The sequence below is a fragment of the Dermacentor silvarum genome, chromosome 1 (assembly GCF_013339745.2).
Source record: "Dermacentor silvarum isolate Dsil-2018 chromosome 1, BIME_Dsil_1.4, whole genome shotgun sequence".
In the NCBI taxonomy this organism is placed as follows: domain Eukaryota; kingdom Metazoa; phylum Arthropoda; class Arachnida; order Ixodida; family Ixodidae; genus Dermacentor; species Dermacentor silvarum.
In genome coordinates, this window is record NC_051154.1 from 191,109,270 (window position 1) to 191,136,555 (window position 27,286).

General features: G+C 44.9%; 1 protein-coding gene across 2 annotated transcripts in view; it reads left to right on the top strand.

Moving 5' to 3' along the window:
- The window catches only part of LOC119436551 (guanylate-binding protein 4-like), a 162,635-nt gene that overhangs the window by 64,765 nt on the left and 70,584 nt on the right, over positions 1–27,286 (top strand). For both annotated transcript variants that reach the window (XM_049658538.1, XM_037703429.2), the window contains exons 12-14: positions 2,214–2,272; positions 2,536–2,665; positions 6,895–7,059. In XM_049658538.1, coding sequence (XP_049514495.1) covers positions 2,214–2,272; positions 2,536–2,665; positions 6,895–7,059 — 354 coding nt within the window. The remainder of the gene's footprint in view (positions 1–2,213; positions 2,273–2,535; positions 2,666–6,894; positions 7,060–27,286) is intronic.

Sequence of the window (27,286 nt, forward strand, 5' to 3'; positions counted from 1 at the left end):
CATACATGAATACAAGAAAAAACGAATTAGTAAAATCACATATATACCAACACAATAATACAATGAAATACAAGCATGAATTTAGTAAGTATTCTTGTGGTGAGTCTTTGATAAATGTTAAGGAGGAAATAGTCTTTAATGTACACAGTAGGTTATTCCACGATTTGATCGTTACAAAGGCTGCAGTAGGTTTTCTGTAATCAACAAGAGTCTTTGGGAATACTAAAACATTTTCATTCTGGTTCAAATCTGGTTCAATTTTTGTTTATCAAAAGATTAGGATTAATAATTAAATGGAAAATTTGGTTTGTAAATTGCTTATACATTGAAACAAAAAGATTATAACGAAATAGGCAAGTTATGTTCAAGACATTGTTACAATCAAACCCGCTTATAATGATACCGGTTTAACAATATATCGGATATAACAATGAGCGGCCGATGCACTTTCAACTTTTGCATATGATCTATGGTAAAATGAACCACTTACTGCAATGCTCCCATGCCGAGTTACCAGTTATAACAATTAAATCTGGCTACTGAGTGTGTGCGCAGAAAGGAAATAAAATGCAAAATACTCGAGAAAAACATAGCAGAACTCCTCTCATGATGACTGTCGAAGGTAATGCGATTAGCATTTGAGCAATATACCAACAAACCGTATTTCTAAAGTCACATTTATTTAACATCTCTAGTGGTCATTCTGAGACTTCTGCTGCTTCGGCTATTAGCGGCAAGAAGTTGGGGTGCCTTCTTGCGAGTGACGTCATAGCCAGGACGCCGCTCACTCCAGCTCGCTCGGCTGCGGCATGTGCTCGTTCGCTTTGTGAATGCTGCACCAGTTGTACTTCCTGCAGCATGTTTCAGCTGCTTGCTGCTGCCACGCCTAAACTGCAGTTTCTATTTCAGAAATGTGTGAATCCTGAAAACTTGTGGCTCGTATATCGCAAGCTATGTGGAGCTGAAGGGGTCTACTACTTTTACAATATAGAGGTGTTCCCTGTGTGCCCATGAATTTTGAGCAAGGAGAATGTCTTCAAATTCATAATGAAAAATTTTGTATGATGGTTAGCTCAAAACATAAATATTCCCTTCGTACTGAGTTATGGCAGACTTTGCATTTAGAACGGAACAGCAATCTTGGTATGTTACTAGGAGGATACTGCCTTAAAGCTTTCATCAAGGTTCTAATTGATCTAGGGAGTTGTTCTTGTCAAATGTGGGCACTGTAATAATGCGTAAGAGGAAGAGGTAGGTGCACACTTTCTATGAAAATGTTTGCTACTACTTTCACCGTTCTCCGGAACAGGCGCCCAGAAAAAGTGTTGTTCATGGCTGTTGATATGATTGGGCATCACCTATAGTAGTATAGTATAGGATCAAGTCGTACATCTCTTGCAGCCAGGGCGGGGACTGTGCACATTTAAGATATTGGTTCTATCCCGAGATGACAGGGTCATTTATGTATGAAGCTGTTTAACTTTTTGAACGGATGAAATATGTTATGATGTAAGATGGCTGCCACGCATGAAAATGTATAGTACTGGCAGGATAATAATGGTGAGGATTTCAGATGGGTAGGTTCACCCGCACTTAATGGGTTGTGTAGGATACTTCCAGTTCTGTGCTATGTGCCATTGACTTAAATGTTGCTTTAAGAGAATGTGCTGTTGGCTGAGCCATAAATAAAGATATATTTACCCCCTTACTGAATGTACACACATGATAAAAGCATGAATAACTCAAGCGGTACTTCATAAGCAGGCTATTAGATGCTTGTGTTGGTGTGTGGGTGTTTGTGTCGCATGCACAAGTCATAACAAGCAGGAGTAGCAGAGGTAATAAGTTGTGGGAGAAGTGCTTTTTTTATGTGTATGCATTGTCTTGTCTGTTCCGCTATTTTTAGACAAAATGGTATAGTCTGTGCAAGAGAAGTTTGAGTCTCAAGCTATGAAGCCTTAAGAGACCATAACAATCTTGAAATGCTGCATTTTAATAGGCAAGAAAAGTGTGCTGCTTGCATCTCTGGGTTTTGGGCTATGGCCACTGCTTGTGTGCTGTTTGTTTTGTTCACAAGAAATTAAAGGTGTCCATTTGCTGCATGTTTCTTATCTTTTGTTCCTGCTGCTATCTTTCCTTTGATTCTCTTTTCCTTTTTCTTTTTGCTGGGGCTTTGACCATTTTGCAATCTTTTTGCTTGCTTGTACTTTTAGGCCCGGCATACAGAAGCGAAACAGATGTCATTCACACTACTTGAACAGTTACTGCATGGGTAAACCTTTCTTTATTTTTTGCATTTATCATTTCCTGTGTACTGTTGTGGCTTTATTTCTGTGCCTTTCTTTGCAAGCTGCTGTATATTTTCTACAGTTGTAACTGTTGATGCAAGTTTAGTTTTTGTTCTCAAAATATTTCATTCACCCCCTCCCTTCTTTTCTTTAACTTATTGGAAGTTGTTTTTTGCCTAGACTCCTGGACTTTTATATATATGTCATTGTGGACCAATATAATTTGAATGTGTTGTTTTTATCTTAGTCTGCCAGATGCCTTGAGCACTGCTAGCAGCCAGTTGACAAAAAAGTTGGACAGTGAATTTTCTTTACGAAGAGAGATGAACTTCAAAAGGATTAAACTCTTCTGTGGAAGTATGCAAGATAAGTATCTGGTAAGAGAGTGCCTTCACCGTTATCTTAAATAATGTTTTTTTGGTGTTGCTCAGGTCGGCATTTGATAATCAATATTGATTTATTCAGAATTCCTAACAACTCGTGAGGATTGACTGTCAGGCTAGCTATAGTTAGTTCATTATAAGATAAAAACAGCACTACCAAGCAGTGCAAAAAGTGTCTGTGCTCCTTGTTTAGTCCTGTCTGGCAGTGCTGTTTTCATCTAATCCTGGTAACTCATAGAATTATCTAGGTCGTATAACTTTTTTGTGTCAACTGTTCAGTGTAATTTAGATGGCTATGGTGCACATGCCTGTTGTGGAGATGGGTTTGCATGAGGCCCGCCAAGAGCATGACGCTCCTCCACTCCGCAACGCACAAAGGCGATACGGCAGGGTTCGTCGACTCTCCGACACGGCACAGAGAAGGCTCCAGAGTCAGTTCGCCAACAGACACGGATTTATTTACAGTGCGACAGTCACAGTGCTTACGCACAAAGGCTCACCGCAAGACTGATCGAGTGTGCACGCCTGCTGCGCTAGAGCTAACCGGGTAGCGGTCCACCAAGCGTGAGAACGAGGAGTCGCGAGAGCAAAGGTCCCACGTAACCAACTCATTGCAGTCCTGTGAGCATCTGCCGCGGCGAGGAAGCGCTCAGCGGAAGAGAGCTTGGGTGGAGAGGGTGCTCAGGGCCCGCCACTCGGGAGACCAATCAATGCGCGTCTCAGTGACATTTGCTTGCGCGGTAACTCAAATCTGGGAGGGAGAAGCACAGTTTGTGTGGGAAAGTAGCTCTGGCACGCTAGCCATGTCCGCCATGTTGCCGTCACGGAGGCAATTCCCGGAGATCGAGCTAAGTACAATGCGCGAGCTGAGGGACGAGGCGTGGGAAGGCACCTCGATCCCCACACTGTCCAATATGTAGAATTAGTTATGGACCGAATGAAATAATGTTTGCTGCAGGAATTGTTTTCTAGCTCTGCTCTATAAACCTGTCTGGTGAACTCGTTACGGTTATGAAGGCCACATAATTCTGTGACGCATGTTTAAAAATGGCACAAGTTACCTCTCTCTTAGACCATAACATAACTTTATTATGCCTGTTTACAGCTTTGTAAGTTGCAGCTTTACAGCACTGTAAATTGGCACATCTGCGAGCATTGCCATGGGTTGAGATTTTTACTGGTAATAGCAGATTAGACTTTGTTCCCAAGCGCATGTCTGACACTTGAGATTACACGACCTCCAACATTAGGCATGTGGTGCGACCAGCAATCTTGGTTCCTCCAACCTTTGCACCTGCTGCAGATAGTTTCCAAGATACAGTGCAGGGCCCATGTGTGTGCTCAGCCACGCAGACAGCCATGCCGAGGCAGAGGAGTAGACTTGCGCTCACCTGCCCCACCTTTTTCACCTGCGCTCACCTGCTCCCCACTGTGTCCATATAATTGTGCCCATATATATGGAGTGTCTTATATGGATTGTCCATATACAGTCAAACACCTCTACAGCGAAATGACCTGTTTAATGAAGGGTTGGTTATGTCCTGGCTGAATTCCTATCTTTCCTACGTATTGTGAAGCCTGTACAACAAAGACCACTACAATGAATTTGCCTGTACAACAAAGGAATTCAGGCATCCCCAACAGCTAATGTGTTGTATCACAACGAACGCCACGCCATGGTGCCACCACTACCTTCCGCAGACGTCATTGAGGTGCGCTCTTCGCTAGCACTAAAGGCAGTGCTAGCGGTGCACTTGACGAGGGTGCTGATTTTAGAAAGGGTCCTGCTCCACTGTTTCAAGGAATTGCTCAACTTGTACACTGCTTCCTGTAATGCATCAGTGGGTGTGACTGCTGACAAATACATCACATTTGATGGTGACGTCATGATGTAATGGTAACTAACGACTGACGTCTTCAAAACCATCTAATGGGGGAAGGATGTGAATACCACTGAAGGCAACAGTGATCAAGATCCTGTAAGCGAAGCAAGAACTTTGACAGCAAGCAAAACAATGGTGGCATTCGACGATCTGCAGTTTTACTTGGTGCAGCTTCTGTGTTTTGCCGCGGAGCATGCTATATGAACCTCGGTGCAATAAGTTTGGCTGAAATCGCACATTCTGTCAATGTGTGCACAAAAACTCTGCGACTCTATTCACTAAGTCTTTCTTGAATTCATGTTAAAGAAAGGTTTTCTTCTGTTGAACGTGCTTAGCCTGCTCTATTGTGAGTGATACAGTGCCCGACCTTTACAACAAAGTGACCTGTATAATGAATGATTTTGCAGGTCCCAAACACTTTGTTATGAAGGCATTTCACTGTAATTGCTATCGGAATAATAAACACAAGCAATGGCATTCGGTCCTACAGGTGGATAGGGACAGCAGTCAACGGAACTGGCTGAACTCGGTTTGTTGAATGCTGGGCTCACAAATGTCGGATAGATAAACCAGTCAATTCCAAATGCCTTGTACAAAACAGACTAAAAAAATGTTTTTCTATGAGTTTTTAGTACTGTAATCTCTGCGGTAAGCTCCGAGCGATCTTGTAGCGTAGATTTTGGGCGCCTTTATTAATGAGCAACATACACAAAAAGTAGGGTAAAATGAAAGACCACCAGTAAGGCACAGATAAGAAACAATGAAGCAGATGTTGTACTCATGGGCAATCTGCTAGCATGTGAAGCCTGCAAGAACTCTTCCGGGTGTGGTAACAAATATAATAAAGATCCGCAATCTTGTGTGCTTCCCCCGTCAAATTGTATGCCATTGCCACTGTGCCCCCATGGTCAATTTTTTTTATTGCTAATTCTTGTAGTAGGAAGTGATCGAAAACTCGTGGATACAGCAAAAATTTATTGCAAGTAATATTTTGTCTCAAAAATGCTTTACTCACTCCAACCGTATACACAAAAATATACAGTAAGAAATCGAGAAAAAAATGTCTAGCAATATTTATGGCTATCAATTTGTTGTCCCAAAAACATATTTCATCAGAAGGATTGCATCAGAATCAAGTCTGAAGAAACGCTTGAGCAGTTGTCTCGAGGAGTAGCCATGAGGAGTTATGAAAAAGGCCTTTACATGTTCTAATTGCATGGTTCCCAACTTTGGCTGGTGTGACACTCCACACTGCCCCATCTTGAGGGACACGGTGAACTGCCTTGTGGTGGACAGTCTGAAAAATATGATGCTGCAAGAATCCACTATAGCAAAGCAAATCCAAAATGATGTAAAAATTCTTGGTAGACCACAGCACAGAAGAATGTGCACACCTATGCTTTTGATGTACTTAAACCACTTTGTGAGCTGGCATCTGCATTTGTATTAGATGGAAATAGCTTTTTTGCAAACTGGTGTGATATTTGGCATTTGGCACCCAGAAGCTATGCTTTACGATTGAGAATTATCAAAATGTTACAAACATGGACCACATTCACTGAACGTTCAGTATTTCTTTACTGCATGAATGTCATGTTTTGCACCTTTGCTATAGTTTTCAATCATATTGCTTGAAGTGGGTCATCATGGGCTGGAAGCTGAATCAACACGGATTGCACTTCTTGCTGACAGCAGTCTCGTATCCATTGTCAACAGCTGCGCCAATCACGTGGTTTGTGTTTCATAGTACATTCCCCTCCTGCTTATGTAGTCCACAACCTTGTCAATGTCAATTAGGATAACTGATATATTAATTGGCATTGAGAGAAAGAAATGGAGCTGGGCAGGCCATATAATGCGTAGGGTAGATAACCGATGGACTATTAGAGTTACAGAATGGGTGCAAAAAGAAGGGAAGCACAGTAGAGGACGACAGAAAACTACGTGGGGTGGTGAAATTAGGAAATTTTCAGGTAGAAATTGGAATCAGCTAGCGCAAGACAGGGGTAACTGGAGAGCACAGCGAGAGGCCTTCGTCCTGCAGTGGACATAAAAATAGGCTGATGATATGATGAATATGACGGGTGGATTTGGTGGCATAAACTTCAGGAACTTGCCATTTTAATTGAAGTTTTTTTCAGCAGTGATCAAACCTTTTTTGCATTTAAAACAAACACTAATAGAATTTGGAGAAACTAGACTGTGTGGTTACACGAAGACATGAACTGCTTTGATTTGGGTTTACATTTGATTACTTCATTTATGTGGGGCACACGAGTCTTCAAATTTGTACGTTAAACCTTTTTAACATTATATGTAAACCAATTTTTTTTTCTGCAGCTTGATGCTGAGGGCTACATGAAAAGTATCCCTTTACCAGCCACAAGCACCAGTCTTGAAGCATCCATGAGTGGTTACATCAACCACCTGCTGGAAGCATTCACTAGAGAACTAATTTCGGTTGTATCTGAAAAAGACATTGCCAAGTACAAGAACTCACTTAAGGTATGTGTCTATACATATATTATCTTGTTGCTGGGTTGATTCGAATAATTTGATGCAGAAACCTTTGTGAAAGTATTTGGCCATCGTACGCTTGCTCCCAAATTTTTTACTTCATGCCATCTATACAAAGCTTCTGAAATGACTTGAATGGTGCACTCTTTCAAAAATCTGTGTCTGCAGAACTCTGTTCCAACCAAACCTTGTTGTTTACAGACTGCATTTCTAGCACAAGCGTTGAGTGTGATGGCCAGTGTCATACCTCAACAACCTGCCCATTATATTTATTATATTTATTAATTTCTTTTTAGTGTATTAATCTGGAAATTCGGGGCTGTTGCAGCTGTAGTTTCTCTGCAACATATATCCTTTAGAATGAGGTAGCAGCTATTGCACCCTCTATAAAAGCTACCACCATAGGTGGTTTTATAGACAGTCATCATTGTAAGCTCATTACACAGGCCTCACATCACTCCTCTTTTGTTTTTGAATGTAAATGTAAAAGTGGGTTTGTAAATGAGTATTTGTAGTTAGATTGGACCTTTGTGGGTGAGTGATTACATAATGTTGGAAATATGGTGAATTTATCATGTTCAGCTACAGAAAGATTTACATTGATAATTACCCCAGTGACACAGTGGGCTAGTGATAATTCAGGCACTTGTTTTGAGCGCTTCTTATTAATTCAAGCAAATAGCTCTACTTCAGTAAACACGTTAAATTGTAAAATCTATTTTATACTTGTTTGGTCATGCTTGCAGCTTTCCTATGCAATGCTTTTTGAAGATGAAAATAGCTTCTGTACCTGCCACAGTAGCTTAATGGCTACGAGGTCTGTTAGAAACGTATCCGACCTTTGGCCGAAGAAAAAAAACTGGCATAACTGGAGTGTTGGAAACCTAATCACCCTCAAAGTAGTCTCCTTGGGACTCCACACACTTCTCCCAGCAGTGTTGCCATTGTTGGAAGCATTCCGAGAAGGCCCCTTTCGGAATGGAGTTTAGCTCAGCTGTCGTTGCAGCCATAATGTCCTCTCTTGTCTGAAACCGCGCTCCTTTCAATGCCCTCTTGATTTAGGGAAACAGCCAGAAGTCGTAGGGGGCCATATCAGGAGAGTAAGGATTGAACTACAGGAGTCTGGTTTTTTGCCAAAAAAAGTCTGAATCAAGTGCAAGGAATGTGCAGGAGCATTGCCGTGATGGATGTGCCAATTTCCTGTTGACCACAACTCCGGTCTCTTGCACCGCACAGCATCACGTAGGTGACAGAGGGCAGCCCCGTAGTATTTTTGGTGATTGTTTGACCCTGTGGTGCATACTCGTGGTGTACCTCACCGCGGGAGTCAAAGAAAGCAGTCAGCATCACTTTGACATTGCTGCGCACTTGGCGGGCCTTCTTTGTTCTTGGTGATGCGTAATGCTTCCACTGTGACGACTGGGATTTGGTTTCCGGGTCGTACCCGTACACCCAAGACTCGTCACCAGTGATTATGGCGTTCATGAAGTCAGGGTCACTCTTTGTGGAATCCAGCATGTCCTGTTAGACTTCAACACGAAGTTGCTTTTGCTCTACCGTGAGCAGCTTCAGCACGAATTTCGCCGCAACTCTCTTCATGGCCAAATCTTCGGTCATAATGAAATGTGCAGAAAAAGTGCTGATGCCCACCTCTTCCGAAATTTCTCGGATAGTCACACGACGGTCCCGCATCACCACAGCGTTCACTTCGGCAATGACCTGGTCATTTCGGCATGTTGATGGCCGACCGGAGCGTGGCTCGCTCTCCACTGATGTGCAGCCGTCTTTAAACCGGTTGTACCACTCCCTAATCTGTGTGCTGCTCATAGCATCGTCATCAAAAGCTGTCTGAATCTTCCGAATGATTTCCACTTGGCTGTCGCCCAGTTTTTGGCAAAATTTGATGCAGTAGCGCTGCTCCAGTTACTCTGTCATTTTGCTTGCAATAAAAAAACCAACGAGAGCACTGCGCACTACCTCACTCAAATGCTGCGTCCCAGCGACTGTTGCTATCGGCAGGCGGGAAGAAATCGCACATGCGCACGACGGTTCAAAGTCGGCTGATGCAAGCACGCTTGTTTCATATCCATCAGGTGTTCGCGAAAAAAAAAAAAGAGGTCTAACAGACCTCGTATGGTATTGCGCTGGTGAGCTCAAGGTTGCGGGTTTAATCCTGTCCGTGGTGGCTGCATTTCGATGGGGGCGAAATGCAAATGCACGTGTGCACCTAAGTGCACGTTAAGACTCCAATTGGACAAAATTAACCCAGAGTCTCCCACTATGGCTTACATCATAATTATGTTGTGGTTCTTGCATGTAAAACCCCAGAATTAATTTTTTTTTAAATTTATCTTCTCAATATAGATGTTCAAAAAACTTTCAAGGTAGAATTGAGCACAGCACAACATTCTTTCTAAAACTAATGGGCTTTTAGAATTTTGTGTATGCATTAATATAATTAAAGCAAAATGGCAGCTGGAAGACGGAAGCAATGTGACTACTTGTGGGGACAGCTGGTGATGATGATAACCAAGTGGTGCTTTTTGTAACAGCTAAATCTCATGTGTCTGTGGCACTAAAAAAATTGGGGCACCCTTTATCTATCTATTGCATCAGTTCTGTGGGTTTACACTTTCCTTTAAGAAAAAGTAAACTATAACAGCAAACTACTATAGCGTGACCTCCAGTTACGTCGGCTTCGCTGATGGCCTTCACTGCTGCTACCCTACTGGCGCCCACGCTGCCTACATGGCAAGCCCTATGGGCTAACATCTGACCATTCCTCCTCTGTTAATAAAAGATTCGATTTCTTTGAGACTGCAGCAGCTTACGGTTTAGTGTACTCACACACACACACAAAAAAAGAAAACACATATTTGTTGCACCAGCACGCATGGTTTTATGCTCATATAAGTCGCACCGTTGTATAAGACGCACCGGCAAAATTTTTTTGGAAAAAAACTCGACTTGTACTTTGGAAAATACAGTACGTGAATCTTGGCTGCACAAATCCTTGGGCCAATTCTCATTCATTGCTTCTAGCTTTTATCAGGTCATATTAAAGTAATAGTGATATACCATTGTTGGCGCTTTCAACTTGACCAGTTCTCTTTCTCTTTCTCGCAGCCAAAGCTATCGTTCAAGAGATATGCAATCATAGATTTTCACATAGATTTTGTCACAGGCATTTACCATTTGTGCTGCTGTTATTAAATGTTATAATATTGAAAGTTAGGAGAAAGGCAGCAGCTGTTATGGTGTGCCATCTCAGCACTGTTTGCTAGGAGCAGTGATAGAGTCACTGAAAAGTGAGCACATCCAATTTTGGATGTGCCCAGTTTGCAGCTGTATGCACATCAATTTTGAACTGTGTGAGGTTGCTTATTCATTTATTGATGCGAAAGTGTCAAATGACCCATTGAGCAAGAAAGCCGGCCACATCTATGGCAGTGAAACTTCTCATTGGCTGCGACGCCACGTCACGAGCGCACCTCGCACACTTGTGACACTGGCTCGCACTTGCTGGTTCGGGCCTCATTGGAGAAGAGCTGGCCTCAACGGAGTAGAGCGGGCGAAAGGGAACAGCTGCTGTCGCAGTATTGCGAAAGGGGAGAGGGCATCGCCGCGACGCCACGTAGCCCTCACTCTCACTCTTAGAAGCCTGTGTTATCCGCGCGTTCCTTGTCCGTGCAAGCTCTCGCCTGCATTCTAATTGTGCCTCAGTAAAGCCAAATCAAAACCACCAAGCATCTCTACGTGCTTGCTTGCCTGCGAGTTCATAACCCGAAGGACCACTCATTGGCGTTCAATTGGACATTAATGCATTCACGACTCATAAGAAGTGCTTAGGTGTCCTCGGATTTTGATCTTGTACTATTGGCATGGCCTAAATGTATCATTTGGCATGGCTTATCTCAAGGCCATGGTGGACAACCATGGAGACACATGTGCTATCCCCTGTATCCTGTGGCTGGTGCAGTATAGCCCAAGTCGATTTTGCGTGATTAAACTAACTTATGAATTAACCTCTTAATGGCTACATTTTTGTTGTCTCAGTTAAAACATTTTAATTGCACATAAGAACTTGCATGAAATATTAGAACATATTTAGTTGGTTTAACACATGTGCTGTCCCAAGATTACATTTGTGAGCTTCTTACGGAAGAAATTGGCAGTTTCACTCGACGGCGAAGCATTGAAAGCGATAACAAAGTTTAGCATTACACTCGAGCTCCTCACATAATGTCCTAACAATACGTGCAAACGATACGGCGCAACGCAGCGTTGCGAGACAACTGCTTCTGCGCTGCACGAAGGGTGCACTCCCAGATACCAGGTGTGTAAGAACGCTGGCAAAATAAGGAATGCCAGCAAGGGCGTCACAGGCATTTCACCCAGCAGGAACGGTTATGTGTGTTCGTGCAACACTCATGCCAGCATTGGAAACAAAATGCTGCCCTGGCTCCGGTAGCACACGATTGAGTAGAGCGTGATAGTGTGACCACTTGGCTTCGTTTTTGCAGCCAAATGCACTGCACGTCTCCGGAGGCCTTCCAAACCTCCACGCGTGGGCGGCGCAGGTGCCGTGAATACCATATGGCGCGAATGCACCTCGTGTATCCATATAATTGCTATCACAATAAAATGTAAATGGACATCTAGTGCAAAATAACTGCCTTTGTACCTGCACGTTCTCTCACTCTATGTCCTGTGACTTTAAAAGTCATTTTATGGCATTTTATGGCATTATGTGAAAAGATAGTTATTGCAGAGATGACTCCAATTTGTGCATCTAAATGGATTTAGATGCCTGTGTTTCTTGGAATGTTAAGCTTTGCTAGAAAGTTCATGTGCAGAGCATTCTTTTCTACGTAAGGAATAGTGGCACACCCGCAAGTTACTGTTGAACAACTACATCCAACGTCAGAATCCGACCTTCTCTTGCTTAAACATCCTATTCCAATTTAGGAAGTCGGAACAGCTATGTCATGAATTAGCGAGAACCAGCAAGAAGATAATAGAAATCATTATTTTTCAATCGCGTATTGCACACAACAGTAAAATACTGGATTGTTGGTGTCTGAGATGGATGTTTTATGCAACATTCAATTTCAAGTATGCCAAGCATTTTGAAATGTACCTATAAATTTTAACTTTGCACTTTTTTTGAGTGTCAAGGTGCAAATGCCAGGCATATTTATTCCTCTAAACAGAATGTGGAGGAAAATATCAATTTGACCATGCCAGTTTGGGCAAGTTGCCAAAGAACTGCAGGGCTAAGAATTTTTCAGTGTATATTGCTGCTTTAAAGTCCACTATAAATTTATGGTGTACTGTTGCCAGTGTCATGCTCTGGTATTGGTACTCATATCTGTAGAAGAGTTTGATTCACATTTTGACATTATTCTCAAATCCATACAGAGGATGAGAACAGTTACTAAATACATAGTTCAGTGAACAGCACTTGCACAGACAGCGGGAAAGGAGACATTCCATGTAACACAATGTAGCGTAATCTAGGAACAACATTTTTCAGACAAGCAGTGATATCAATTTTCTACTCTCACTCAAACCTACCTCATTTTTGATGTAATAATCTTCCATTAGTTTGTGTGCTTCTTTGTTTCTGCTTTTCCTTAGAACCATAAGTGAGAAATATGGCTTGCACTTGCAGGCTACGCAGGGAGCTGGCAAATGAGCCATATCATTGTTTTTTGTCAGCTCATATTCCCATGCACGGTCATTTACAAAGTGCTCCATTTGCCCTACATAGACCTTCTCATGTGTCAGTGATATTTCATAGACCACTCTTGTGGTGCATTGCACCTGCACATACTTCTCATGCTTATTGCAAGCATGTCAGCACTCATCCTTTTAAAAATTAGCGAGCATAACCGTGTGAATTTGTGAAGTGGAGAATATGGCAGTGCCATATTGGTTCGCAACTTTTTCATGTTAGGCAACAGTTTGTATGTGTAGGGGATGACTTTGGCCTTTCCTGTTTCCTGCCCTAAGATTTGCCATGGCACATCAGTTCTGCAGAATCCTGCAAGGTAGAGCAATGTTTATGAAAGGGAAAGCTTGTCATCCACCCAACTGTAGCACGAAGCTACAAAGGGAACCCATACAGGTTTCTGAGAAAGAATGCTTTGCAGTTGAAGAAAAACTCTTCCTGGTCAGGGATTCAAATCCAGGACCAACGCCTTACCGGAGCAGTCGCTCTACCATCTGAGCTAACCAGGGGGCTAGCATATCGCAGAGCAAGGGCAAATTAATTGACAACTTGAAGCACTGGGACACTGAATATAACACATGAGTTCTGCGAAAGCCTGCAAGGTGGAGGAAAGGGAAAATTCTCATCCACCTGACTGTAGCACGAAGCTACAAAGGAAACCCATATGTGTCTCTCAGAAAAAAAAGCTTCGCAGTTGAGAAAAAATTCAAGCCAAAGCGAATTTTTCTTTAACTGCAAACTTACTTTCTGTTTGAGTGGTGCATGTGTGTGTTTTTGGCAGGTCCGGACAGAACTCGGTGTCACACACCCCGTGAACGAGGCGCCAACGCCGGGCCAAATTTCATAGCCCACTTATCAGCTTCCAAAAATAACTGTGCGAAAAAGCACAGAAAATTAATAAGAATCCTTCTGGTGCACCAGCGAACGCCGGTTATGGTCCAAAGACCGAGTCAGAGCCCAGAGTTACCAAACACATTAAAATATATTCTTCAAACAAGGCAGTTACATACACACATGTACACTTAGCTAGGCACATCACAACCCAGTGAACCATTAATGTCCCATAGATGTCCATAGAACATCATGTTTGAAACATTGCACACATCCCATAGATATCTATATTTCTCCAAACAACATTACAAATACTTACCATGCATAATGGTAAGTATTTGGATAAGTCCCATCCAGATCACGTTGCTGTAACATTGAAAGGATGTTGCAGCTGGACATAAGTGACCTCTAATAGATGTTCTTTTTGGGGATGCAGAAGGTCCATAGAACACCTAGTGGATCTTTCCTGTTGACGCTATAATGAGCTGTACAACTGCATGTGCCACAGCAGATGTACTATCGAATACAAAAGAAATGCGAACAGCAGAGTGTGTGGCCGAAGCATAACTAAAAGCACAGTGTGCGGCGTCGGCCAGCACTCATTGTACACATGCATGTGGTTTCGATGCGGAGTGTGGGGCTGGTTCTCCTAGTGCGTATAACGTCACCTGTATTTTGTTTGAAGCTTGTATTCTCACCCCACCATTGCAGTACCATTCCTATCTGCGATTACTGTTAAGGTGGCTAGCACTGTTGTTGCGCATCCAATGCAATACATTTTTTGTGCTATTCACATTACAATTAGACACTGGCAGCTTTGATGGTGGTAACAAAAGCAAAGCAACGCACTTTAGCAAGCTGGGTGCGTGCCAGCTATATCACGCTACAGATGAAGCGATGGTGCTAGCCACCATAACAGTGTACTGCCAGGTGGGTATGGCACTGCCGCGGAGAGATGAGAAATACACAATACGGGTGACGTTTATCGCAATAGGGTGAACAGCGCTGCACACTTCCTCGAGAACTACATCCCCACGCACGTGCACAATGACTGGCCGACGACATGCACCGTATACCTTTAGTTATGCTTCGGCCACACGCTCCGCTGTTCGCATTTAATTTGCCCTCGATGGTACATCTGCTGAGACACACTAATGGCAGTTACCACCAGTGTCGGCATGTAGCTGGTGGCCTTGTTTGAAATGTTTTGTTAACGTGTAAACGTGTGAATGTGAAAATATAAATTGCAACACTTATTAGGGTGAAATCCTTAGATGCCTCATGGGTCGAAAAATCCTATGTCTGGCGTTACAGCACCAAAATTCAATGGCACCAGAATTGGGGATTGAACCCACGACTTTTGGTGGGAGTCGGACCCACGACCTTTGGTGTTAATTAGGTCGAAGCGAATTAAGGCACAGTTCATTAAGATAGAGTTAATTGAGGCACTCTAACCCATGACCTTTATTGGGAGTCGAAACCACTTGGAGATATGGGCGAACCGGCCACATCCCCAAGTTATCTCGAAGTTGGATTCCAATTGACATGGTGAAGGTAGAGAGTCGAACCCACTACCTTGAGTGTTAATTAGAGCAAAGTTATTTAAGGCAAGTTAATTAAGGCAGAGTTAATTAAGGCACTCGAACCCTCGACCTTTGGTGGAAGTCAAACCCATGACTATTGGTATTAATTAAGACAAAGTTAATTACGATGCAATTAAGGCACTCAAACCCTCGACCTTTGGTGGGAGTAGAGCCCGCACCCATTGGTGTTATTATGACGAAGTTAATTAAGGAAAAGAAGGTAGGAGAAAACAATAGGAAGTAACAAGCCATTCGAATGAGAATGACAAATAATTTAATTAATGCCTCGTGAGTGTGCAGGCTTCTTTCATCCTTTTCAGTGTTCGCTAAAGGGACTGTCAACTTTTATAAATAGTTCTGGCGCTCATCAAAATGTAAATACTGTGCTAACAAAATCATAAATCTGCATTTTGATCATTATGCATCCTTACAAATCCTGCAATGGATAAATGAAAATTAGTGAGTTCACTAAGCACTTGGTAAAGCACACCAGTGAAACTCACAATGTCATACCAATGTTACGTTTTATTTATACAACTTGATAAAGCTTTATTACAAAAATGATTGGCCCGCATATTCATTACAAGTTCTAGCTGTATACAAACAGGGTAAACAAAAAAAAGAACACTTAAATAAAAACAGATTCTTGAAAATTAAACCTTACTAAAACAAAAGTAACGAGAAAAGGGTGTTAACACTCAGAAAATGACTAGTAGGCACAGGGCCACAATTATATTTAAAAAGAATAAAGCTGATTAGTAGGAGGTAATATCACATACTAATTAATGACCAAAAGTGCATGGCCTGCTTGCCAGCACCTGCTTCTGGGGTCACCGGATTCAAGATAAAAAGCCAATACTTTCTAGCTATATTTAAAAATATCTGGTAAAAGAAATTCCATACAAGCAAAATCCCGAGATGGAATATTCATCTTGATAGGCAACTTGCTCAGGCAGCTTCTCACACCACGAAAGTGCCAATAACATAATTCTGCCAGAGACTTAGAGATAGACAATGCAAATGAGAAATATCCCTGACTCTTGAAGAGGAGCACCGGAAACCAAGCGATGCAAACATGTGCGAAAATTAACCATCAAAACGTTGCTCTTAGAACATTTCTATAAGCTCTCTGCAAGGCGAACAAATGTACTACAAATAGCAGTCAGAAGCACAGCCCAAAATTTCACGACGCAACTGTACAGTTCTGCCTAGTATACACGTACTTGGGCCATGGTCAACGGTACAAAAGTCGAAATGACACACTAATAAAGCACACGCTTGCGTTCACCCTACTTGCGTCGAGGTACAGTGTACTAGAATACCATGGGTAGTGGAAAGAGCGTGCGGCGCGTTCTATGGGAGAGCTGTTGCCACTTCTGTTAACTGCCACGCGTGGCGCTGGCGTCAAAAAACCGAGGAGATCGCGGCCGCTTTAGTGTCTGTAGCACGTGAAGGTTGCTGTCAATGAGGTTGCGTGCGCAGTTTCTGTTTCTTTTACCGCGTTTCTGACACGTTAGATTTTCTTGCGCTATCGCAAAATTCCACAAAATCTACTTTAACATCGTCTTCTCATTTCCACCATCTTTGTTTACCGTGAAATAATACTCATGGTCCTTCAAGGCAATTGGAAGTTTCCTTTACAAAATTGAGGTGCCGTATACCGCCTCTAAAATTTTTACTTAAACAGGTCTGGTCTCGCTGTGTCCTCTTTATGTTCTTTTCGCAATGCACCTGAATCCATTGAGCACTGAATTTTTCCTCTCGTGCCGCCGATTTTTAAGAGAGAGAGAACTCTCAGAAATTTCATTTTGAAAACATGGCCTATTACTAACCTAACCAACCATTCTCCGTTTTAGGGTGACTTCATTGGGACGCAGCCACAAGGATGCTTTTCTTGCAGTTTACAATTTCATTAGAGACACAAAAAGAGTACCTTGCTGAATTGCTAGAATTATGAATTATTCCTTTTATTTAACTTCTTTATGTCAAAATTATTTTATCTTAAAATTCATGGTATTTTTCTAATTGCTGCTATACAATAAAATTTAGTTTTTGTTTAAATTCTAATAAACATAGTTGAAACCGCCTGCTTCTTGGCCAATCCCCCGTAGTGCCAATGTAGTGAACGTTTGGGAGATGACATTAGGTTGCAAGATTGGGTACCACAGATTTCGTGAGCCTAACAGACGGACGTTGTCGATGTTTAAAGCCCTGAAAGACAAAGCCCAACGAAAGCCATGGAATAAGAATTTGCACCGCGAAGACAAGCCACACTCGGAAACTTCGGCCGTGTGCGACTACCCGTCTGCACTTCATTATAAGTGCTTTTAACCGCGCCAGGTTCCAAAAATGGGAAACTGCTAACTACCTAAAGCTAAGCCGCTGCACATGAGCGTGTTTGATTGTTTTTCAGGGAACCTTATTCCGTTCCTTTAAGTTTTCGTGTGAACAGTTTATGCACACCAGCTTTGAACAAATTATGTTGTGATTATACCTGATGCACTTGTCTTGAACCAATGATGTTAAATAAGCAGTTGGTCGGTAAGAAATGTTCTTTCTTCAATTTTGTATTGATATGCTTCACTAATAAAGGAAGTGATAGCTTCATCTTTTGTTTGAGGAACAAGACAAAATTGTAACAAAAGAGGAGAGGTTGGCCACTCTAGAGACTGGATACTCCAAAACATTACCTGCCATGGTGGCGTAGGGGCTTTGGTTTTGCGCTGCTAAGCTCGAGGTTGCGGGATCGAATACCGGCCGCAGCGGCCGCATTTCAATGGGGGCGAAATGTAAGGACACCCATTTGTTGGGTGCACGTTAAAGAACTCCAGGTGGTCTAAATTAACCCGTAGTCCCCCACTACGGCGTGCCTAATAATCATATCGCCGTTTTGGCACGTAACACCTCAGAATTTAATTTTACTCCGAAACATAGAAAAAAAACGCGCAGAACACCTGGAATTGACATTAGATCAGTAACAAATAATAGCTGCACTTAACATTGGAGCAGTTATGACGTTTTCACTGCATTATTGGCGATGCTGTCTGTTAGTGCCGCAAAGGCACGTGCCTGTGATAAGAGAACTGGTGGTAGTACGAAGTGCCCGGAGAGTGCACTCGGAACGTACTGTGTGCATCTCACAGGGGCTGCTCGTACTAACACGCCAGTAAAATGATGCAGACGTCACCGTTCTATGCAAGTTCTCCTAAGACGACTTCTTACTGAAGTAAACGCGAAACATCACGCACTTCGTGCCTTGCCGCCGTCTACTCAGCTGAGGTAATCTGACGAAAGCTTAGCCCTGCTGAAGTCATATCACTTTGAGTAACTCGCTCATAAGCTAGCAATAGCATTTGCAGCACGAGTAGTACGCATACCTGCAGTAATAAAAAAAAAAAAAAGAAAACTTCCGTGTTTGCGGCTGCCTGACCGTTTTCATTCGCTTGCCAGTGCTCGGTTAGGAGCTGCTGGCGCCACCTGGTAGCGTTAACATCAAGTGCCTCACGCGCTGCCCGCCGCTCTTTCCACTACCCAAGTATTCAAGTACACTGTAGTCGAGGCGTGTGTTGCTGAATTGTTATCAGTGGCGATGCGAAGTCAAAGCTATTGTGAGTTCAAGCTTATTTTTTCTTTATAAACTGTCGTAATACATCAGCAAGTTAAATATTACGTATTTTCAACAGTGTACTAATAGATATGACTGAAAAATAAAGCATTTTTGTATAAGAAAAAAAGTGAGGTAACCGAGACGGAAAGCATAGAGAAAAATGCCGAAAGTATTGGCTATTGCGCGCGGTGTCCAGCAGCAACGTTACTAAACTTCCAGCAGTGCTTGCAGAGGTCGTGTTAAATTGCAAAATAAATGCGGTCATAACTGAAATTATAGGCTTTAATACTACAGTTGAATCTTTTCAGAATGAACAGATGGATATTTCGCAATTCAGGTACACATTTTCCCTCTCATAGGATCTCGAACATGCACAGTGATGATGATGTCGAAAAACAAAGTAAATTCTCCGCTGCAGGACTGTAACAGGTAACAGCTTTGTTCTTCTAGCTTCCCATTGTTAGGCATTAGAGACAATTTGCTTGTATTTATGCAGCATAGTGCGTGCATCTACTCACAACGCACAATATATGATCAATGAGCGAAAGCTTTGAATGTGCAAGAGATGTCCAAATCACAAAGCAGTAGCGCACCCAGGGTCTCTGTCAGGGGCGGGGGGGGGCTAAATTTTTGGGTGTGTGTGTGGGGGGGGGGGGGGGAACTCTGGAAAATAATTAACGACAAGACACGTACAATGCAGAATGAATAGGAACACAAAGTGTCCACTCGTATTCACCCGTCTTGAGCCGGACGATCTCGGTGTAGCTCGAGGCAAGTCTCAAAGAAGGAACTTCTTTAGGAAATGCAGCCGCTCGAGTAACTCTTCGACTAGCTTGCCAGGAGATTCCCTTTTTTCGCAGACGGACAGTCTTCACGTCACATCTCTTCACCGACGAGGTCTGATCCCCCTACTGTTTCCCACACGCCGCTTTTATCGCATTTGCCAGCGTTTCTTGAACTTTCTGATGAAGTCGGTCCGCTTTTTTTGCATTTGCTGGCGTTTCTTGAACTTTCTGATGGAGTCGGTCCCCCGTAGCATGAACAAAGCCTGGGAATCTTCGAGACATTTCTTGCGTTTTCGCCCGCGGCCCTCCGAAGAGTCTTTGAGGAGGGTGGTGACTCATCCGTTGGCGCACGCTCAGGCTGTCGTACTCCCTCTCTCTCGTCTCTCTCGATAAGATACACTATCTTGTCGAAGCTTCTAGTCTCCGTTGATCGCGTCGGCTGTCTGCGGCGTATGCGCTCTCTCCCTCTGTCGAAGCTGCCGCGGGTCCAATGTGCTCCTTCGCTGTCTTGGGTGTTACGCGGCGCGCTTTAATTATGTGCACTTTTGTAACACTGCCCCCAACTTAAAGAATATTATGCAATAATATCTCAAGAAAACACAAAAGTAGCGCACACAAAAGTCCACTACGCACGAGTCCGTAGGTCCATAAATCAGCCCACCACAAACAACACGTCACTTCACTCGCAATACATTGTGTGCAAGCACAAGTCACACAAGTACACTCGTACTACACAGTAACACACCTCTCATGTAACAAGGCAGAAATATGAAGCAGAGCAGGTATAGCAAGTATAGAAAACTTTGGCAGGGTAATTTACATAGCACAAACAAGCCAACACTCTTTCATCTTTCATGATGCATGAATAAGCATTCGTTTCACCCGTCAAAACCCTTTGCACTACACATGATAGCCAACATATGTAAATTCGACTAAGTTGATTTTTGCTTCTTTTCTTTATTTTATTTATTTATTTATTTATTTTAGCCGAGGACCAGGAGTGGGCCGTCCAGCGGGCCAGGGCCATTGCCGAGGATCTCGAAAGATTTTTCTCCGGCGATGGACCCCTGGCAGCCTAGCCCCGGGCACCAAGAGCCTTAACCGCTGGACAAATAAAGTTTATTCCTATCCTCCTATCCTTAGCAGACTTGCGAGAAACTTCTTTTAAGGACTCGTCTTGTTTTTGTTCTTTGGCATAGTTAAGAGCCCTGGTCGGATTCTCCTCGGAATCGAGCGTGGAAAGGGGCTGGAAGGGCCTTGCCTGAGCCTTTGTTTGAGCTCGGATGAGACAGCTGCCGCAGTGTTCTCGTCAGCTGTTGATGGTTTTCCGCAAGGTTCTTCGATCGTTGATGGTTAAATTTTGGCTCTTCCTCCAAAGGTTTCGGATCGTCTGGGGCTCGAACTCCCTCAATGTTTCCTAGGACTACGTCATACAGTGGGCTGCCCATACAAAGAGCAGTGACTGTCCCGTTGTAATAGGGGGTCTCGACCTCAATCTTGACTTTGTGAAGCTTCTTAGCCGTACCATCGACCAGGTACTAAACTGGTTTCGCCCGTGAGCTCATCGTCATTGACCAAGTCCCTTCTCACGATTACTGTGCTGCTGCCAGTATCCCTTAACAGCGCAGTTGGTTTTCCTGCCATTTTTCCGGCAAGTACAGGCATTCCTTTAATCAGACATTGTAGGCGTGGTGTCATCACAGCATTAACGACCGGAATTCTTTTTCCGTTTCGGAGTTCTACAAAGCCGGCGTTTGTCTTCTACTTGGTGTTTTGGTGGGGCATACACACATGATGCCTGGGGAGCTTCTTTCCCTCTATTGCGACATGTATCGCCTTTGTGGCCCCCTTCGGCCACATTTAAAACATTTGACATCATTGGGGTGCGTACAATTGCTCCGACAATTGCTAGCATGGTGGTTCAGTCGGTTACAAAGATAACACCTCGGAGCAGGCTTCTGAGGATTTCTCCTTTCGTTAGATGCCGGTTTCTCTGCGTCCTCTGCCCCCCCCCCCCCCCTCCCCCCCTTTTTTTTATCTTGGAGAGATTGGTGCCTCCCTGAGCTTCCAAAAATTTGTCTGCCAATTCGAGCATATCTTGAAGTGACTTAGCTTTCCTTTCGAAATTTTAGGTAGAGTGACAAACTCGGGTGGCAACTGATGACAAATTGCTCCGTGATGAAAAGCTCTCTAAGTGCATCGTACTCCTGTGCAGTCTCTGAAAGTTCAGTCCGCCTATCAAAATAGTGGCTGAGCCGCGCGGCAATTACGTAGCAATTACGTCTCTCCAATTACGTAGCAGTCTCGCCAGCGGCGGGCTTTCCGGTCCTAAACTTATCTCGGAAGCCTTCTACAGGTGAACCTAAATCTCTTTAATAAAGCGGCTTTCACCCTTCCATGATTAGAGGCATCCGGTGGCGTCAGCCTACTGTACACACTAAGTGCTTCGCCACTCACACACGTGCTCAACGCAGTGGCCCATTGATCGTCCTGCCAATTCTGGCTTTTAGCAATTGTCTCAAACTTGTGCAAGTAAGCATCCAGGTCATCTTTTCTTTCGTGGAATGCCACAAGCAGCTTGCTTGGGTTCATACAAAAGATAGTTTCTTCCCTTTCAGTGCTATCGACTCTTACCTGAGCGGGAGCATCTGTGCACCTCTGCAAATGAAGTCGTTTGAGTTCTAGCTCGTGCTGTCTTTGTCTTTCTCTGTCAGCTATTTCAGCTTCTCTTTGTTCTTGTTCTTTTGTTCTGTTGCTCTTTCGCCTCTCTTCTTTGCGCTCCTTCACCTCTCTTTCTTCTTTAGCCCTTTCGGCTGCTAGCTTCTCTCTCTCTTTCTACAACTTCTTTTTCATTCTGGCTAAGCCACTACCATAGTTGACAGTGGTGGTCTAACTGCGCCATTTGCGGCATTTTGCTACAATTCTACTCGTCTGCGCCTTGCTGCGCCAACCGAAGTGCAACTTGCGCCAAAGCGCCACCTTTGCCTTGGGCGCTACGCGGACATCGTAGTAGCGAGGCCGATTCCTCCGTTTGTGGACAGACCCACGGCTAAGCATTCCGAACATCGGCGATGTGCACTTTCCGACCAAGTTTCGCGCACAGAATCCTCGATCGGACACGCAGTTTAGCCTTTTAGCACTCGATGTTTCGGAATTCGGCGCTAAGCACATCGAGCGTCGAGTCCTCGAGCCCGCGGCTATGCATTTCGCACATCGTCACTTGGGACTGCTCGACTAAGCACATCGAGCTTCGGCTCCTCGAGCCCGCGGCTAGGCTTTTCGCGCATCGGCACTTGGGACTGCGCGACTAAGCACATCGAGCGTCGACTCCTCGAGCTCGCGGCTAGGCATTTCGCGCATCAGCACTTGTGACTGCGCGGCTAGGCATTTCGCGCATCAGCACTTGGGACTGCATGATTAAGCAGATCGAGCGTAGACTCCTCGAGCTCGAGCCCGAGGCTAGGCATTTCGCGCATTGGCACTTGGGACCACGGTGTTAGAAGTACAGGTGAAACCACGGAGTGCCGCTGCCATGCACTCGCTCCGTTGAACTTCGATACCTGCGCTCCATCACGCCGCGAGATGGCAGGAGCGGTCGCGTGGCCGAGATGTGGGCGAACCGGCCCCTATGGGGCTCCTGCGTTGCGCAGGGGGCGCTGCGAAATTGGTGCTATAAAGTGCCCTCTGTCCTAAACTGGGTAGCACCAAGTTCGGTCGTCTGCTTCAGAAAGCACGTTTGCAATATCGACCCGGCACTTTCGGTTGTGTTGTGCCACGGCTTGCAGTGAATATCGGGCGTCGAAGATTTTTTCAGGAGTGACACGCTGCGTAAACGCAAGAAATTATGCAACGCCGAATACGTGTAAGCCGTTCAAGAAATAAGCGGCAAAGTTTTAGCGCGGTGTCAATCGCAAGTGAAGCGAGTCATGTACGAAGTTGAAGTTCAGGTAAGGTTTTCAAGCTGCTAGATTCAGGCATACAGACATGAGGAAATACTTGCAATGAATGAATTCACAGCAGCGATAAGCAGACATCATGGGTACGGAACTGCTTGAGCGCGCGACGGTACGTGCCGCGACGGCAGCGTTCTTTCACCATGCTGCGATGTACGAACTGCTCGAGCGCACGATGGTACACGCCGCGACGGCAGCGGTCTTTCAGCATGCTGCGAAACGGCGGGCCTCCTGCAATCTTTGTTGACTGCATGCCGCTAGACAAGTTGTTATGCCTGCGCTGTAGTAGCGGCCATCTGTTCCTTTAGCAACTGATAAATAACTGATGCAATGCGTATGAGCTCGCAGTAACGTACGTGTGAATTGCGCTTCAGCGCGAGCTCGTGCACTGCTCGCTTGATGTAGCTTTTAATGACAGTGCTCGAACATCGATGTGCTGTAATCAATACTACCTTGCTGGCGCTGCCTCAACGTGCTGGCTTGAGGTCAAGGATGAGCACATTTAACTCTCTAACCTGTGCTGCTCGTAGTGGGGTAGTGAATTGTCACCGAATCAGCCCGACCATTTGTGGTTATTTGCACACACCTGGTCACTTCACCACTTCATCCAGCGCGACGAACTGCAGTTATCCAGCGCGTCCGACGTTTCGTGAGGCCTTGAAAGAAAACGGTAGAATCTGATGTTGGGATTCAGGCTTTCTTGTTTATGGCAGCCCACGACGCAGCAGTGACGACGGTGACGCTTTTTCGAGGCTGAGCTAGATCTCTCCAAACCGGCGTCGCCGATGTCTTCTGCTTCCAGCATTACGTCCCACGGCACACGGAGAGTCCGTTTTCGTTAAACTATAGGCTACGGCCAGCTCGCAGCGTGGTTGGCGTGGTCTGAGAGAAGTGACGAGCCTTTTCGCACTCGCAACAGGGCAGAAAAAAGTGCGAATCAACGCAAAACTCGGGCTAGAAACATGCTTTGCCACAGCCAGGGCTCAATACTACCCAAGCTGGTACTACCCAGATGACGTTTTTCGCCGCCACCAGGCGCCACTACTATACCTCAAACTCCAGTGCAAGACGGTGGACGAGTGGTCGCCGTCTAGACGAAGCAGTTGTCGCCATGTTGCGCCCTTGTTTGCATTCTTTTTGTGCGATGACAAGCTGTGCTATTCGTGTGAGCAAGCCGTGAAATGGACAAGAAGTGTTTTGTGCCACGGTGCAAATCTGGCTACAACACCTGCACTGGAAAAGTGTTGCTTTTTGCTGAACCCAGAGAAGCGGACCGCTGAACATATGGCGCCATGCGATTCCGCGCAAGGACCGCGTGCTGCAGTCAACGGACTATGTGTGCGAGAAGCACTTCAAGCCAAGGTACGTGAGAAGCAGTTTAAAGGACACGTTGTTGTGAGTGCATCATGAAAGGCGGCTCTGGCAAGAGACGCTGTGTCGACGAAGTTTCCCAACTGCTCTGCTCACTTGACAAAGACAGAGAAAACTATTCACTTTGTGTTAGATAACTACAACCTGTCATTTCCATGTCAGGAACATAAAGTAGACATCATGGCATCAGACATCATGTGGATGCGGCAATATTGCAAGCAACTCAAAAAGAATGAGAACACCAAATCTCAAAAGTTGCGCATCTCAAAAGTTGCGCAAGCTTTCGAAACTAGTCCAGTGAGTTGCTGCTTCAAAGTTGAAGCGCATAGTTTTCATTTTACACATGTTTTTAAAACTGCTTTCCTTTTGAGTTGAAGTACTGTCTTATTCTGTTTCTGGTTAAGCACTGAACTAAAATAAAGCAATGTGTTCACAAATGAACGCATCGCTACATTACTTTTATAAAAAGGTGCGGTTTTTAGGTTTTTCCAGGCTGTGAGTTGTTCCTTTTCTATGAACCATCCCTACCTGCGTGTGCCGTACTTCTCTCCCCGTGCGAGAGCTATGCTTGTAACGATGAGAATGTTTGGGGTTTTACGTGCTAAAACCACGATATGATTATGAGGCACGCTGTAGGAGGGCTCCGGAAACTTCTACAATCTGGTGTTCTTTAATGTGCACTGAAATTGTACAGTACACGAGCCTCTAGCATTTCGCCTCCATCGAAATGCGACCTCTGCGCTCGGAATCAAACAAGCGACCTTCGGTCAGCAGCCGAGCACTGTAACCACAGTGCCACCGCGGTGGACTGGCTACGCTCGTAAAGACTCCACACATCCAAATGGACGTGTTCCTTAAAGGATCAAGTAATGCTGTCTCTGGGCGACTATGTAAGACACAGACAGTGAAAAATATCACTCGGGTGGGATCAGAGAAGAATCGGAAACACATACCCACCACTGTAAATATGTCTCCCCTTCTTGCGGTGCCAAACCAGGATGCTTTTTCATGCCCTAAAGCGTCGTCGGTGCCTCAAACTTAACTGCTGGCACTTCGCTAAAATTCACTGTTTTATGTGCGACAAGCTAGCGTTAACAAAGGTTGTATTCACACATTTTTTTATATATAATCAACGACCGCTAATTGCTTCAAATGTTCGAGACAGCAATCGACAGTACGGTTTGTTGCTTTAACACTACGGCTAATCTTTCCGGTCGATCGGCCCTATTTGCAATGTTTTGCACATTGTACGCAATGTATTTCAACCAGGGGATATTACGAATTCATACCACACCGAAATTTGTGCCAGCCGTGATCAGCAGATCAGCCAGCAGAACGAAGTCGGGACTTGTGGTCTTCGGTCGGGTCGGCAAAGTAATGGGGCAGTTCAAGGCGAAGGGTGCCGGTTGCACAGTCAATAAGTGCTGAATGAGCAGTCAGGAAGTCGATTCCAAGAATCACTTCGTGGGGACACTCGGCCAGTACAGTGAACAGGACTAACACAGGACGACCGGCAATGGTAACACGGGCGGCGCACATTCCCATCACGGCTGTTGTACTGCCATTAGCCACTCGGACGGCAGGCGACTCGGCAGGTGTCAGGACTTTACGAAGACGGCTACGAAGATCTGATCGCATAACCGACACCTGAGCGCCAGTATCGATGAGGGCTTGAACGGGTACATCATCAACAAAAATTTCAACAAGGTTCGGTCGAGCAGCAGGGGTCAGCAGAGGTTTTGCAGTCCGAGTCGTCAACGCAGCCTCACCTCCGGGGGCTGCATTGCTTAGTTTCCCGAGAAGCGGCCCGCATAGGACGGGGACGAGGGACGTCGAGGTGTAGGCGAGCGGGACTGACGGCGTTGCGGCGAGGGCGAGCGGCTAGTGGTGTTTCCCCGAGAGGGAAGGCCGGCATGGTATGGTTCAGAGAGGGGCGACAGAGACCGAGGGTCTCGGTCTAAGCGGCGATCAGCGTATGGTCGAGGCGAGGAGTACCAGCGGCTACTACGGCAGTGGCGCGAGATGTGACCGACCCGGGAGCAAGCAAAGCAAATCGGCCTGTCATCCGGTGTTCGCCACTCAGATAGGTTCCGATATCGACTCGGGAACGACTGGCGAGGTGCAGCAGAGGCAATGACAGGAGTGGTAGGGGTGGGACGTGGGCGGACGGCAGACTGGATGTCCATGTTGGCAATTTCTTGGCGGACAACAGCTTGAATGAGCGAGATGGTCATGTTGTCGTGCGTATGGGGACAGTGAGAACTTGGAGCCATAGCCTCAAGTTCGCGGCGGATGACCTGTGTCAAGCTTGGCGTGGCAGGCGGATGTGATGCCGGAGGGTCGTTGCAGGA